Genomic DNA, 16,951 nt, shown 5'->3' with positions numbered 1-16,951 from the left:
TATTGAATTATAAAAAGGTACAAGAAAAATAAATTAATAATTTATTAAAATAAAACTATTAAAATATTTTTTTGATTACACTTTATTTTAAGGTATCCTTACTACAGTGTAATAATACATTTAAGTACTTCGTAATATCCATTAACTATAGGGTTAGGATTAAGTTTGGTTTAGGGTTAGTTGCATCGTTATGCAGCAGCATAATTCATAGTTATTACTAACAAGTCTAACAGGGACACTGTAAAATAAAGTGGTACCATTTTATTTGTTTACCAGCATGCCATGCGACCATTAATGAACGCTAAAGAAGCGTGAACATGTGAATGTGTTGTTAAATTATTGAAATGTTAACAGTAAAAACTCAGGGTAAAAAGGTTTTGGCTGACAAAAAAGTTTTGAAACCCTCAATTACAAGCGCTACAACTTAGACTATATTCTTGTTTTTGTTCCACTGACGTTGTGTAGCCTAAAAATCTTAATTTCTGGCCTAGGCTACAGTGTAGCCATTATGCAGCTATTTAACAGTCATTGCCTATTTTAGTATTTGGTAGTAGGCCTATTTTTTTTTTTTTTTTTTTTTTTTTTTGCATTGCATTGCATTGCATTAACCTTGCCTTTATATATCCAGAAACCTTATTCCTTTTTGGAAATACTGTCAGCTTTGCTTATCTATTAAGTGATTTGAATAATTCTGACAGTAACTTATATTTATACAATCAGAGGAACAAATAGAATTAGTCAGATTCAGAGTTAAGTAAATTAGTTAAATACGATTAAACATAACAAGATAATCTGGTGACACTTTATTTTTGATATTCTCACGGTTTGTTGTAGCACGTGGTTTGATTAGTCTCTTCTTTTTTTGTAATAGATTGTTTTTTTCTGTCAACCTAATCTTGTACCGAAACAAACCTTGCGACTTTATAAATAAATGTTGCATCATTTGCAATATAATTACGGTGTATTAGTAAAGATATGCACCGCCCGCGAATTTTCATTGGATAATAACACACGTGATTTGGGTTCTAAAGAAAACGATTGGCCTCAACTTTGTTGAATAATTCATGAGGAGAAGAAAAACACACATGACTAATTTTCTTAACATTTTAAACGAACACTTAAACGTGCACAGTGACCGATTTGTAAGATTTGAGTGTGCTCTATTATCAGTTTAGCATGTGATTGTGATACCAGTAATATGTAGCGATATTTGTTTATCTCGACGCAGCAGGTTTTTAGAGTAGTGCAAGAGTAGTGGTGAGCGGCGTTACAGGCTGAATGTGTTTGTGCTGCATCAGCTTACAATTGTTCCCCCAAAAGCCGTATCGTTTTAAAGTTTTTTAGCTAGATTTTAAAAACTGCTCCCCGAGAGATGGCATCGTTAACGACGACGGATCCGGTTTTTAATCCAGGGGCCATAGGGCTGTCAGAGTCTGTAGTCCCCGCTAGCATGTTTGCTCCTGGCCGGGGATGCGGCGACGAAGACGGGGCCGAGTGCTTCGAGGACGAGGAGATGTTCAACGGCGAGGCCCTGGATCTCGGCATAGACTTCTCCAGCAAGGTAGGCCTCAGAGTTAGCTTAGTCGGAGTGAATTAGTGTGTTTACAAAAAAACCGTATTATTAGTAACATGACTACATGTTGAAAATTTGAAATGACTTTTAATCATGCGATTTGTTTTGCATCACTTTTTTTTAAATATATTTTCACGGTTTTACCAGCTGACCGCTGAGTGCTTGTAACTGTAAACCTAAGCTAACCCGGCTATGTTCAACGATGTTTTTTTTAAAAACATATTTCTTGCCTGTAATATCGTAGTGCAGCATTAGAATATAGCTTTCTGATTTATCCATCTTTGTGGGGGTTTCGCTGTAAAGCAAGCTGATTATGGGCTGTAAATCTGTATTAAACCCAATCAATGAAAAACATCATTGAGGGAAGAGATGACAACCTGACAACACAGAACCTGATGAAATATCAACGCAACACTTAGCAGGAGGGAGTCACTGAGGAGATAAACAGATCAAAGAATGAGGAAGTCAGTGCATTATTACACCTATTGATAACTTTTATTTAGGTCCTGAAGTTACACCATGTAGAAACAGAGCTATGATCAGGGTTATTGTAGTCAACTTATACCATTAAAAAATCTTCTTACTTGAAATAAAATACATCAGCAGAAATACAATTTAATCTTATTCAATTTTAGCTAGTTGCCAAGGTATAATTTCTTAGTTTCACTTGGTTTTACTTGATGTACTTAAATGTTTAAAACTAAAACTGAAATAAAATTGATGAAAGCAATATTGGTACATTAAAATGAACCTAATACAAATAACAAAACATACAAAAAAACAACAAAAGAAAAACATGTTTAACTACAATGGAAAACATAATCATAAAAACCCCTTCATAAAATAACCAACCTCTGAATATGAACATTCTGTAAGTAATAATAAGCCGCCAGTGCCTACTGTAATGTTTCCAGTTAGTAAGTAATCCAACAGTGACTAGCCATCATTTGTTCATTCGATACAAATTGTTACTATTTTGTTACAGGTAATAAATACATTTTGCCATTAAGTTCTATATCTTAAGCACAGAACCTATCAACAATTTATTCCAAATAGTATTTGATTGTTTTTAACCTCATTCCAGTTTTACTAGTAACTATTCAATAGTTTTAGTAGTTGTTTCTTCGTTACTAGCAGCTAAAATTGTTTAAAGAGGTCTAAAATTTCCCTTGTTTTAGACACTAGTGTACATTCCAGTTGATACTAGTAACAATCTTTATAGCAATATTTTTAATTGAACTATGAAGTACCGGTTCTGACTAATGATGTCACATGGCAAATGACTAGTGAGATGAGAAATGGTACTAGTATGAATTGGAATAGATATATTAATGTCTCGTAAATGGGTAAAAGTAGAAACGCACACACGCCAAGAAATAAGAACTAGTACCTAATGAGAAGTACAAATATTTCATGTACTCTCTCAATTACTTTGATGTATTAAAGTAATAATACTTTATTGTCTGCGAGGACCGAAAATAAAATCTTATGTTATGTTATTATGAAAAGCATGTCACAACACGGCACAGCTCGACACATCAGTTTCTAATTTAGGTTTACATAGCCACCAGTGCCTAACCTTGATGGACGTGGGAACCAGTGCAGATGAGAGTTTGTGTTTTCCGCTGTGACAGCGGCCTCCTTATCATTCATCAGACCGTTTCAGTCTGAGGGAGGATCTGTTTTCATACAGCTGGAGCTGAGCTCTGTTTCTGCTAAACGGTGTTTTGCATGGAGCTTCGTCACTCCACCTTCTGCAACATTACTCCTCATGACATCTGATATAACAAGCAGTAAAGTCAGACAACTGTTCTCAAAGTCCAGTGATGAATTTTTTACGCTCACGTTGAGTCAGATGGCGATAACAAAACAAACTGGAGAAATATATTTTCCACAACCATTCTGTGTTTAATAAGACTCTTTTCCTTTATGCATCATAGCTAGCCCTGGTCAGTCCCAATGGAGAACAGTATGACTTGTTACTACGGCAGCTGCGTGAGAGGATGGACGAGGGCTGCGGGGAGACCATCTATGTCTTGGGTGTGGGTTCAGGTAAGACACTGAAATGAACACAGCGAGACTTAACTTAGATTTTTTTATGAATACTCACATGCTTGTGTCTCTCTCTTTAAGATGGTGGAGACTATGGTCTGAATGAGAGTGATATGGAGGCGTCTGTGGCCACAGTAAGGTCCATGTGTGAGCAGATCGAGGCAGACCTCATCCTGTTGAGGGAGCGTACTGAGGCTGGTGGCCAGGTCAGAGATTACCTTATTCGCCGCCAGGTGGGAGAAGCCGACTTCTTGGAGGTTAGGTGAGTGATGACAATGGAGAAAGTGGCCTTTTCTTGCAATTTAAGGGACAGTTCAGCTCAAGCAAAAATAAATACTTGGACTCATCTACTCGTTGTTCGAACATCTATTTTTTTTTTTTTTTTTTTCTGTGGAACACAAAATGAGATGTTTATTAGAATGGAGAGGCTGCTATTTTCCATTCAACAAACGTTGACCTTGGCTTGAACAAATGCAAAGAGTTAATCCAAAAGATCAAGAATGTACACTACCATTCAAAAGTTTTTCAGCTTGGTATGACTTTTTTTGTTGTTGAAAGAAATGAATACTTTTATTCACATTAAATTAATCAAAAGTGACCGTAAAGACATTTATAATGTTATAAAATATTTATATTTCAAATATATGCTGTCCTTTTAAACTTTCTATTCATCAAATAATCCTAAAAACACTGCATCAGAGTACACACAAATATGTTAAGCAGCAGTAAGTGATTTTTTTTTTTTTGGATTAACAATAATACAGTAATTACAAACAGCAGCAGGTATATAGGCTGCTGTCACTTTCAGATCTCATGCACTGATCTAATAAACTGACACACATCTGATTTTCTCCCAACTTTTACTTAAGACATAGCCTAACTGACTGTGTATGGACACCTTGTGTGTATTTGACAGAACTTAGTTCAGTACACACCCAAAAGCATATGTCAGAACAGCGTGCAAATAAAATGTTTAACCGGCAAGGCATGCAAAAATAAACTTTCATGATTGCAAAGAACTGCAATGTCACATGAGCACAACCCTACGGCTGTGTTGCTAAACATATGATGTGAATGTACGTCACGTAGTACAGTATATTGGGACGGGGCGCCGCGCCAGAACTACAACTAATAGAATGTGCATTACTATATTTCTTTGAAAGCAGATCGTGGAGACATTTTAATCGTTCACAATCTAAAATCTTGATATCGCAAACCCCTACTTGAGCATCAAATCATCATATTAGACTGATTTCTGAAGGATCATGTGACACTGAAGACTGGAATAATGATGCTGAAAATTCTGCTTTGCCATCAGAGGAATGCATTACATTTTAAAATGTATTAAAATAGAAAAGTCACTTTAAATTGTAATATTTCACAATATTACAATTTGTAGTGTACTTTTATCAAATAAATGCATTCTTGTTGACTTCTTTCAAAAACATGAACAAAAATCTTACTGACCCCAAACTTTTTAATGGTAATGTACCATATCAATGACCCATATGACTTGTGCTCTGTTAAAAGGGCATATTTAATGTGTCTTCCAAGATATATAAGACACTTTTGCTTTGAGTGTAGCCATTTCGGTTTACTAACTCAAAGTCATGATGGTGTTTATCTCAGGGTGGCTGTAGTGGGGAATGTGGATGCCGGTAAAAGCACTCTGCTAGGGGTGCTGACTCATGGAGAGTTGGATAATGGTCGTGGCTTTGCGCGACAGAAGCTCTTCAGGCACAAGCACGAAATGGAGAGTGGGCGCACCAGCAGCGTGGGCAACGACATCCTGGGATTTGATCAAGAGGGCCAGGTAGTCAACAAACCCGACAGTCACGGAGGCAGCCTGGATTGGACCAAGATTTGTGAGAAGTCTTCTAAAGTTATTACCTTTATTGACCTTGCTGGCCATGAGAAGTACCTGAAGACGACTGTGTTTGGAATGACAGGTCATCTGCCTGATTTCTGCATGCTTATGGTAAGGAGGGAAGACAAAGCTCTGTTTCAAAACCTATTGAGCCTTGATGTTTTGATAAGCAGCTACAGTTTCTACAATGGCAGCATCCTATTTGAAATGTTCTTCATGGGCAGCAACACTGTCAACAGTCACTCACGTGCATTACATAAATAATATGAGTGAGCCACACAAGAACTGCCTCAACTGTTGTATGTTTGTTGTAGTCTGATATTAGCATGTTTCTAATCTAAGGACTTGATACTACATCAAGCACAGCGAATACATGGTGAAAACAAATATTGGTAACACTTTTTTATATATATATATATATATATATATATAATAAAACAGGGAACGGCAACTGGCGGCCCGCGGGCCAAAACTGGCCCGTCAGCAATATTTTCTGGCCCGCCGGATTATTTTGGCAGTCCTAAATGCTGTACAAAACTCTTCCACTACTTGAGAAAAGCCGTAGTCGCGCGGCGATTTCACCGCCGCATACTGTGTGAAACGCCCATAGGGAATCATGCGGTGCAGGATTACATTTTAAAGTATAACTGTGCGTTCACAACGGACGCGAATAGCGCGTCAAATTCGCGCCTGCCGCGTCTAGTTATACGCTTGACCACTTTGTGTCCATTCGCGCGTCAAAAGACGGTAGCGGTCAGAACTCTGGTGTACTTTGGACGGAGCGTGCGGTCTGACTGACAATAGCCAACTCCCGACATCTTTTGACAGCGTATCCGCACTTAATTCTGACCGCCTGTACACCTATCTCTGAGGAGCTGTTTGGTACTGAAACCATTGTCAGTCAACAACATTCTTTTTTTGCAAGGATGTTTGAAATAGTTCGACAGAAAATAGCCTACTTCATTTCGTCAGTAGGGCAATATGTTTTTCGTTTATGTTGCTTAGAAACTTGAGTGATAGGCTTTGTCCTATTTAATTCATGTTATTTATATTTCATATTTTTTTTCTGTGACATTTTTTTTCTCTGCTGACAGTACAATGTTAAAATAGCCTAATATTTATACTGACACGAACACAATTTTTGTATAGCATTTATAATTATTATAGGCTACTCCAATCTCCTTCTTTCCATTAGAGACATTTGAATGTGAGATTATGGAAACGAGATCTAAATTTTGTGGACCCGTCAGGTCGGGAAATAAAGCGGGTGAACACCGAGTGTATTTTAAGCGGTTGCTGAATAGAACCTTGTGGGAGCGGGACGAAAAAAAAAACAGTCCCACGCAGACCTCCTTAAACCTTAGGTGTGTATGTGTGTGTCCCCGAATAAATAATAATAATAAAAAAGGAATAAAGTTCAAAAGTCGGACTGTACGGAATGAGGCATGATTGCTATTCACACCTTTATTAAAATGGCTGTAATATGTTACCACAATAGTAGCCTACTTGATCTGTTTAAAATGGTTTCCTTGATATATGCATAAGGTGTTAAATTAAAACTTAAAAATCAAAATTTAAATTTGTCTAATCCAGTAATTCATTTTTTCTATTTTTGATCTGAGCACAATCAGAAAATCAGAAAACCCGTCCTTATTTTTTTTTTTTTCATTTCAGTTTAGGAAATAAATAATGGAAAAACAAGTCGTTTTTCATCTTTTTATTTTTGGTTTTAATTTGAAAAAAAAAAAAAAAAACGATTGAATGAATGATCCACGGACGGTGACGGACCCATCATATTCCGCAATTATAGGCCTATATAAGAGTATTTAATTTGTATCCATAGGCCTACTCTGTGTAGCTGGCCCGCCATCTACTGGCTAAAAAAAATATTGGCCCGCGGCCAAAGTTACTTGCCGACCCCTGTAATAAAACATTTTAGTGCTGATTGAAATATATTTATATAAGACATTTTTTAACTGTGTAGGCCATCTTGAATTTTGGCTAAAATGTAATCTAAAGGTGTGGTCACATTAACAACATTTAAGCAAAATTTGCTGGCAAAAAGGTCCATTGTTTATTTTCAATGGTGTAGCAATGTGTTAAGCACAGATCACACAGAAGTCATTCTCAAACCGAGCAGCTGTTTGTTGGTCAAAGCGGCAAATTGTGTGACCAATTGGAACCTGTTGCAAAATCTGTGGATGGAAATCTTTCGCTCTCATGCGACACTCCTTGGCGTGTAGATTCCTATTGCAATGACTGGATTTCGCCTGCTAAAATTAGCCGAATAATGGTAAATGTGACTGCATCTTAAGGCAACGTGATTAGTAAGGAACTATTTGGATCAAACTTCATGTTGGGAGTACACTTGCTTGGCCTAAAAGTGCTGCCAAAGTGGGCAGCTCATATTGTTTGGAACAAAGTGAACTGATGATTGTTGACATCTTTAAATGTACTCATTTTCACTCTCTTTCACAGATTGGAAGTAATGCAGGAATTGTTGGCATGACCAAAGAGCACCTGGGTTTAGCATTAGCTCTCAATGTTCCCGTTTTTGTGGTGGTTACTAAGATTGACATGTGTCCAGCTAATATTCTTCAAGGTGAACCATTAGTCCACAAATAATGCCATCGTTTCATTGACTGTAAATTTGGAAAGCTGTAGGTAGTGCCATACTAGTGAATTTAACACTGTCTGTCTTTTCAGAGACCTTGAAGCTCCTGCAGAAGATATTAAAGTCTCCAGGCTGCAGAAAGATCCCTGTCTTAGTCCAGAATAAAGATGATGTCATCGTCACAGCATCCAACTTCAGTTCTGAGAGGTAGTGCCCCGCAATACACATTGCTTACCTGCCAACTTTTAACCCAGTTATTCTCCAGACTTATTTATATTTGTGTGTTTTGTAGAATATGTCCCATCTTCCAGATCTCTAACGTCACAGGAGAAAACATGGACCTACTGAAGATGTTCCTGAACCTGCTCTCCTCCAGAAGCTCGTTCAAAGACCACGAGCCTGCCGAGTTCCAGATAGATGACACCTATTCAGTACCAGTAAGCATGCTTTCTGTCTCTGTTTATATATTTATGTTTCCCCTCTCTCAACGGTCTGATTTATTTGGGGGGAAGGGTGTAGGAACGGTAGTGTCCGGGACCACGTTACGAGGGCTGATTCGACTCAATGACACTTTGCTTCTTGGACCAGACCCTTTGGGCGCTTTCCTCTCCATCACCGTCAAATCCATTCACCGAAAGAGGATGCCTGTGAAAGAGGTCCGTGGTGGTCAGACGGCCTCTTTTGCTCTGAAAAAGGTATGTGGCGTGGGTTCCAGACTAAATAAACTGCTAAAATGAGACATTTTGTCCAAATTATTTTAGTTGGCAATTTACAGAATCACTCAAAGATGATTGATCAGATGCGGTTTAGTTCCTAATTGACGCTGTCTCTCTAGTAACCCTGATAGACCCATTTCACAGACTGCAATGAAGCGCTTCTACAGTTATTCACATCACAATTCTAGTATTTTTTTTTTTTTTTTTCTTAATTTATATCAATTTTTTTTTTAAAGGCACACTATGCAAGATTTGTACCTTAATATAACAGCTTTGAAATCATTTCGATGGTAAACGAACTCCTAGTAGTGGGGCGAATCATCTTGATAGCAGGGGGGGGGGACGCCGCTGGCAAAACCAGCAATGCGGGTTTGAGAGGTGGCGCCCCGACAAATCTCGCGAGAATCACGACTTGCTTTACGGCACGTCGTCACATACATCAACAACATATGAAGCAGCCTCTATGGAAGACAATAGCACACATTTCAGATGTGAATCATGGCAGAGTTGACGAAGAAAACAAAGAAAGCAAGGTCGGAAGAGTGCAGAGACGGCTCTGTGTGAGTGGTATTTACAACAGTAACGTTAAATACAAGTACTCCGCAGCGACTCTAGGGGTCGCTGTTTGAGAAAAAACGGAAACTACATAGTGTGCCTTTAAAATACATTTACAACCCTAGATTTTGTGTTTTATTACCTTGGTAGTAAATAACAAAACATGAATTAATGCTGCTGTGAGGGTGTTTCTAATACATGTTATTCTAATACAAGTTATGGAAATGCCATTGTTTTTTTTCTTTTTCTGGTGGAGCAAATAGGAATACAAAAATGATATTTGCCGATATCTCCCATTCACCGCTATAGAAGTTTACCCAACTATGTCGACTTCCGTTTCTGAGAACCCCGTAAATGTGAAAAGGGTTCATTGTATTTGTGACATATGGCAGTTTTGTGACTATTTCAGCCTTTTTCAAAAAAAGAAGAAAAAAAAATTAAAATACTGTTGTGATTTATGGCTCCATCATGTCACCCACCTTACAGTTTTAGATACAGCATTACAATTGGACCTCACTGCTAAAAGTTGACCAATAATTTCTGAATATGTTTTAGTATACTATTCATTACACGAAAATTAAGTTGAGAATATACATTATTAATTACAAATAATGATTCCCGGTTAATTTTGAATTGGACTCAAATCAGTTCAGTAAGAGAATCAGTTGCAAATGTTTTACTCTGAATCAGACTCGCTCACAATCCTTCAAACCGCAAATTCACAATTGAGTTTGAGACTGTTTTGTGAATCTTTTTGGCTGATGTATTAAAAAGAACTTGTTCATAAGAGTAATTTGTTCATGAACCTTATCATTTCTCTCTCCTTCAGATCAAGCGCTCCTCAATAAGGAAGGGGATGGTCATGGTGTCACCAAGATTAAACCCACAGGCATACTGGGAGTTTGAGGCCGAGATACTAGTTTTACATCACCCGACGACCATCTCGCCTAGATATCAAGCCATGGGTGAGATGCATGCTCTTTTACACTCTTGAATGCAAGTATGTGAGATTTTCCTCTTACCATTTTTCTCATACTTCCCTTCCCACAGTGCACTGCGGTAGCATCAGGCAGACTGCTACTATCCTGTCTATGACCAGTGACTGCTTGCGCACAGGAGACAAAGCTACCGTCCACTTCCGCTTCATTAAAACCCCAGAGTACCTGCACATAGACCAGAGGCTTGTCTTCAGAGAGGGAAGAACCAAAGCTGTGGGCACCATCACCAAGGTCAGCTTCATGGGGCATAAGATTGAGTGTGTAGTGTGTAACATCATTATTATCGTTCAGAATTATATTATAAACTCCATGTTTATGAGTGTTCATTTTTCAAATTATAATTGGATCACTTTTGTTCTCTTGACTTGTAGTTGCTCCTGTCAACAAATAACCAGCCGTCAAACTCCAAACCTCCGCAAATCAAGATGCAGTCAACGAAGAAAGTCCCGGCTAGAAGAGAGGATGGAGCGGCTCCACCCTGTGAGGAGACTGTTTGCACAGGATCGCCAGCCGCTCAGCAAAACATACCACAACAGGTAACAACAGAAAGGGTGTGTTGTGCTCAGATTCATAAGTATTGTCAGTTTCTCTTCCTGCTCTGGTTTGTCTGATCTGTCCAGCTTTCTAATAGCTTTCTATCACTTTTTCCCTTCACTCCATTTCACTTTTTTCATTTCCCTTTTGATACCCGTATGAATTATTTAACTTTCTTTATCATGCTGTTGCTTTTCTTCACCTGTTCTTCCATTTCATCCCTCCTTATTTCCCATAAACTGCTGTTTCCTTTACCTTATTGTTTCACACTTATTACTGCTTCAGACAGAAATGGAGGAAGACCCTCAAAACAAAGAGAACAAGGTAAAACAAGGGAACCAAGTGACTCACTCATTCCCAAGACTGCTAATTATCCCCTCACAGGAACTGTGCTGTTTATAGGTTCTCGACATTGCATGATGCATCTTTTAAGCCGGGCTCAGACTACAGGAGTTTCATGCCGATTTACCCCTCCCGACATTCGAGGAACAATCGCGTCCAGGGCGTCGGACGGTTCTGATGTTCTGCCCAGATTATCTGATGATGTGGTGTTTACAGATCAAATCTTAAACCTCCCGATCTGCTCACGGACACATCAGGGCCGCCCAGACAATATCAAACATGCTTGATGTTTAGTATTTTAAATCGGGATGATTACATCAGTACTTCCACTATAGCCAGTGAGAGACAAGTCTACAAGGAGACAGAAGTGATGGAACTTTTGAAATGGCGACCGTGAAACAGCAAGCAGCTGTACGAGTCAGGTGAACACAGAGGTGGAGGAATGGCTGGTCGAAATGTGGCAACAACACGACTGCTTTTTATAATGTCTCACCTTATATACTGTCTACAGCAAGTTGCTGTGACACGGTATCCATTTTGTTTACATCCGCTTCCCCGTGAGACCATGTGAGGTGCTAAATCTGGCATGATAATCTTAATATTTTTCAGATCTTGTTGTTTGTGCAATTTTGAGTTTTGAAAGAGTCAAAACTCATTGTTATTTTTGTGATGTAATGCAACCAGATTTCACAATCGGTTATGATTTAAAAACTCCTGTAGTCCGAGCCCGGCTTTACCCAAATTATACTGTGGCATGGAAATGAGCGAGGCTTGTGACCACCTGATTTCATTTCGAGAAGGTGTTGTTTAATACTTGCTGGTTTGTGAGTCCATAGTGTTCCTGTTACTGTATATTTAGGAACGACTTGTTAGTATTTTGGGTGATGGTTATAATTTTTTTTTTGGGTGATTGTTAGTATGATCTGTTTGGCTGACAATGACAGATGGACAAATATTTAGAATTTTGTTGAAATTTGAATCAGACATTTCCCAATTATTATTATTATTATTATTTTTTTTTTTTTGGCAAGTTTTATAGTTTTGAATCCAAATTCTGCATGCGACAGTTTTTTGTTTTCTGTTTTTTTTTTTTTTTTGAGATACGAAATGTAATATTCCGATCATAAAATTACAGCTTCAAGTTTTTTTTTTTATCTGAATGATTTTGAATGCATTTCTAAATTCCATCTTTAAATGACACGTCTAGAATTCAAATTGACAAAATTCTAATGTTTTTGTCTTTTTTTTTTTTCTCCATAGAAAATGGAAACGTTTTCAGTTGCGTTTGCAAATCAAATACTGATTAATACCAATGAACCACATGAATCATTTTGTGGAGTTGTGTATTATTATTATTACTATTAAATGCTTTATACTTTTAGATATTATACCAAGTGTGTATAAAACAAGTGATATAAAGTGTTACCAAAATGTTAGTTACCATATCAGGAGGATCAAGTGTAAAGTTTAGAAGTCAACAATCATCTTAAAACCTCCTCCCTCTTTTTTTTTTTTTTTCTTCTTGAAGCCAAAGTCTGGAGGCAGAAGACGAGGAGGTCAGCGGCATAAAGGCAAACCTCAAAACACCTCCACAGTGACCCTTGCTGGTGCAGTCGGGGGCTGTTAAACTCGCCCCTTTTCAAGAGTCCAGTACACCCTCCATGTTTTACTCATGCCTTTTACCCGCCCACACGGACCATACAACTTCAATGACAAAGCTTAAGGAGTTCACAGAACCAACATGCACATTGTTTTGTGAATTTTAACTTATTATAAGATGTGCGTGTGTTCGTAGACTGTATATACCGTAGATATTGAGACTATAGGACAGGCATACTGCATGGTGGTTCTGTTTTGGCTGTAAATGTCAACTTGAGGAGGATAAACTTTTAGTCTGTTTCTTCTTGCTGAACATGACATCATTTACTTGCTCAATTACTTATTTCTATCCCATTTTTAAAATAATCCCATTGGAAACTAACTCTTCATTATGTAGCAAACTGTTTTAATGGGACTATTAACAAGCCTCGTCACAAAACCACATTTAATTTGAATTAGCATTATTGTGGACCATAACGATAAGAGATGCTTTTGATAAGTGTTTTGAGCTGAATTCACTGGCGGCTTTAAGACACTGTGACTTGCAAAGTTTTTTGGCAGCTAGTTGAGTGTGAAATGCAAATTGGCATTTAAACATACTTCAAAATCTAATACAATTGCTAATTATTACCTCAGTCTATTCACAGTTTCCCAAATCCTTGGTCACCCTAGTGTTATCAGGCCTCACAGACTGTGCTCAGGTTTTGGGAGCATATTAAAATTGTCAAATCAGATATTTTTTAGGTTACCCAGTGAAATGTATGCAGAGTAATAAGGGTTGAAGAACAGAATGTAGATCTTCAGTTTCAAAGATTTGTGTAATAGTTCCTCATGGGGAAACTTTACAAAACAGTGCCAGTTGTTCTTGGATAAGAAAAAAACAAAAAAATGTTTTATTAATTAACCTGTTTTTTTTCCAGCTGTGATTGACAGACCTCCTGAACACTTGCTGTATATTCTTTCAGATTGCTATACTGTTTACTGAGCTTTAGTATTCACACCCTTGAGGCAATATGACACCTGGACCATTCTCTACGTTTACATGTTGTGAAACTTTCCACAACCAATATAAAAATAAACTGATGTTGACAATTTAAGCAGGGTGTAATTCTTTGCTACTCTTGAGTTTATCTAGTCCAGGGACCCCTCTTATGTATCATTTATTGATGTGTAGCGTTTTAACTTAAAACATTTGAATTTAACTCAATTCATTTTGAGACAATGAAACATTTAGCTGAACTTTAAATAACTTTTTTTATTAGAGCAGTAATAGAGTGTAAATGGAGCATTACTCTATTTTCTAAATGCATTACTTTTATTTTTAAAGCTTAACCTAGTAACTTTTAATCATAACTCGATCTTCTGGTGATGTGTGCAGAACTTCTCCAATCATTTAATCCGCTTAAACCTCGTCCCTTTTTACAATCACCTGCAAGCTCATGTTCAGATCTGCCTCCATCCAATCAAACATTCAATGGGTTGAACCAAGTCCCTGCCCTGCATCTTTTCTTTTCAAGACAAAGTAAAGGATTTAAAACCATTAAAGCAAGTAGATGCTGCACAAATAAAAGACAAGAATTCTTACAGATATAGATTTTTATTTACGTACACATTATCAGTTATCGTGGATATGATCTACAGCCCTGCAAACTGGTCATGCTCAACCAATACAGAGACTAGTTTTTGGTTCAAAACAAACTTGTTTTTTTTTTTACTTTACCAATTACAGGAACTACAAAATGGACCCTTTTCCTTTAACTTACTGTATCATGTAATTGTGCTGCTGTAGGCTCTTCTGTCATTCTGACTCGATCTAGACTAATGCAGCACTTGACTTCACCAATTCTATATCTCAAAAAAGCTAAATACCACTTTCTCTTCATACTTTACATGGTTTGATTCATTGCCACACATGGCCTGATAGAGGCCGATTCAATCAAGTGTCTTAATGAGAGAGAGAGATCTGACTACAATAAACCAGTCTCAATCACCTACCATCATTAGTTTGCTGTAGATGTAATTTGATTTTACAGATGTGTGGTGGTAACCAAAGTTATTTTGGAAACCATCTTTCTTGATTTGACAATCCTCTGAAGATCATTTGACATTGCGAAGCGTAATTATGAAAATGTGTTTGGCTAAATGTGGTTTAATTTCAGATTTTACATTATCAATATACACAAATGTGAAACGTGATCATTCAGACACTGATTTAGCTCTTCAAAACAATCCTTCAGGAGCCAAGATTCATTTATGAGTCATAACCACCATAATTGTGCCCCAAATGGTGCAATATTTATTTTGCTTCGGAGGAGAGGAAGTGCACAGACCACACTGGCCCTTTCTGTAGTTTGATTCTGTGTGAACTCTTGGCAAAGGACTCCTCCTTTGTACAGACAGACTCTTAAATGAGTCACAAAAAGTGAAACTATTGTGCCAAGACTCACAAACACTCACCATTTCAGCCATGTGACATAAAGCTGTACATGAAATGAACATGAATTTCACATGTGACCCCTGTTTTCCTGCAGATGGAGAGTGATTTGGCCTATGTTTGCAGCTTGCAGCTCGCGGGATGTGTGTGATTTTTTTTTTTTTTTTTAGCCATCGATGTCCCAGCTGAAGAGGTGATGTTTCACCAACATGTCCTGAACTCCCTCCTTCAAAGGGCTCTGCTCCTTCTCCTGGAAAAAGAGTGGGGTAAAGTGAGCCGTTTGGTAATGTGTCTTCACAATTGCACTGCACTGATTAAACAGCTCTCTGTTGTCTTAAATGGCTGAATTAATTAAAAACAAATGGCTGTGCTCAGCATTCCCGCTGATTTTCACGAGTATCTTGCTTTAATTAAACATGGCACTCTATCAGTGCTTGAGTGCTTAAGTCAAGAAGGTCACTGGTGACATGAGAACCAGAGTGCACTAACAACAACTCAGCTAAAGGACAGAGCGGAAATTCCTCTACGAGCTAACAAGCTTTTAAGTGAATTCTGAACTCCAGGTAATGCCTGTCACTGCTACTTACAGACAACAGCGTAGACAGACAACCATTAGCATCAATCCTACATCTAGACTGAAGAGAGGATTTTCACGAGCATGTATACTTAGTCACAATATCATCTTGTGCAACACCTGTCAATTCCAACACTGAATTCGGTCAGAACACCCAGACAATCCCCCCTAAAGCCTGTTCACACAAAGTTGAATGTCTGCATGAAGTTTTGATTACATGCATACAGTCATATTTTTAAATGCTTTTTTCAATTGTTCAGATGCAAAAATAAATAAATATCCAATGAGTTTGCATTTATCATGTTATAATATGATATATTATACACTAGTACCGTTAAAATTTTTGGGATCAGTACAATTAAATAATTTTTTTCAGCAAGGATATTAAATTGATCAAACGTGACAGTAAAGACATTTATAATGTAAGAAAATATTTATATTTCAAATAAATGTTCTTTTGAACTTTTTATTCATCAAAGAACCATGAAAAAAAAAGATCACTGTTTGTCTCAAATTTTTAATCACATTTTCAACTGATTATAATCAGAAAAGTTTCTCGAGCATCAAATCATCATATTAGACTGATTTCTGAAGGATCATGTGACACTGAAGACTGGAATAATGATGCTGAACATTCAGCTTTGTCATCACAGGAATAAATGACATTTTAAAATAGACTAAAATAGAAAACAGTTATTTTAATTGTAATAGTTTCATAATTTGACTATTTTTGATCGAATAAAAGCAGCCTTGGTGAGAGACTAAAGAAAAATTCTTTAATTTCTCTTTCATTTAGATGGAGCACTGGCAAAAACGGATGAAACGATGAAATGAACCAGCATTAGATTCATTGTGAATAGTTCTGGTGCTAAATGTTGGCTGTTTAGCTGCATGTGACTTGGTGTGAGCAGGCTTTATCTTTACAAGCACACTGGGATACAGGGGTCTGTCTGAAATGAAATGTAGTGGAGAGTAATATTTGCTTTAGAGCTTAATTAGCATTCAACACAAAAGTGGCTAAACTGTTTTTTTTTAGAGGTTTAGTTCACATTATCTGGAGCCACTATGTAAACAGCAGTGCAGGACACACCAA

The 16,951-nt window shown here is 37.4% G+C and overlaps 2 protein-coding genes across 5 annotated transcripts in view; one reads left to right on the top strand and one right to left on the bottom strand.

Annotated features, from left to right (window-relative positions):
- Positions 1-1,055: 1,055 nt before the first annotated feature.
- On the top strand, positions 1,056-15,670 carry gtpbp1 (GTP binding protein 1). Of its 3 annotated transcripts, XM_081370622.1 has the most exons (13): positions 1,056-1,561; positions 3,514-3,625; positions 3,707-3,887; positions 5,255-5,603; positions 7,971-8,094; positions 8,199-8,313; positions 8,399-8,543; positions 8,619-8,801; positions 10,207-10,342; positions 10,428-10,606; positions 10,747-10,911; positions 11,195-11,233; positions 12,780-13,947. In XM_081370622.1, the coding sequence occupies exons 1-13, from the start codon at positions 1,373-1,375 to the stop codon at positions 12,876-12,878; spliced, it is 2,016 nt and encodes a 671-aa protein (XP_081226748.1). In that variant the 5' UTR covers positions 1,056-1,372; the 3' UTR covers positions 12,879-13,947. The 3 variants fall into 3 exon arrangements, with proteins under 3 accessions (XP_081226748.1, XP_081226750.1, XP_081226749.1); XM_081370624.1 differs by lacking the exons at positions 11,195-11,233; positions 12,780-13,947 and adding an exon at positions 15,455-15,670; XM_081370623.1 differs by lacking the exon at positions 11,195-11,233.
- The window catches only part of sgsm3 (small G protein signaling modulator 3), a 25,212-nt gene continuing 22,694 nt past the window's right edge, over positions 14,434-16,951 (bottom strand). For both annotated transcript variants that reach the window (XM_081370587.1, XM_081370588.1), the window contains exon 21: positions 14,434-15,534. In XM_081370587.1, the coding sequence (XP_081226713.1) occupies positions 15,451-15,534 (84 nt within the window). In that variant the 3' untranslated portion in view covers positions 14,434-15,450. The remainder of the gene's footprint in view (positions 15,535-16,951) is intronic.

This window comes from Scardinius erythrophthalmus, assembly GCF_964197995.2.
Source record: "Scardinius erythrophthalmus genome assembly, chromosome: 1".
Taxonomy (NCBI): Eukaryota; Metazoa; Chordata; class Actinopteri; order Cypriniformes; family Leuciscidae; genus Scardinius; species Scardinius erythrophthalmus.
Note: the sequence above shows the minus strand (reverse complement) of the source record. Positions and strands in the feature narration are given on the sequence as shown.

Bases quoted from the DNA above. Each gene is read 5' to 3' on its own strand.
- gtpbp1 (XM_081370622.1), top strand. From the start codon at position 1,373: ATGGCATCGTTAACGACGACGGATCCGGTTTTTAATCCAGGGGCCATA. The intron at 3,888-5,254 runs GTGAGTGATGAC...TGTTTATCTCAG, and splicing joins GCCGACTTCTTGGAGGTTAG to GGTGGCTGTAGTGGGGAATG. The intron at 8,095-8,198 runs GTGAACCATTAG...CTGTCTTTTCAG, and splicing joins TCCAGCTAATATTCTTCAAG to AGACCTTGAAGCTCCTGCAG.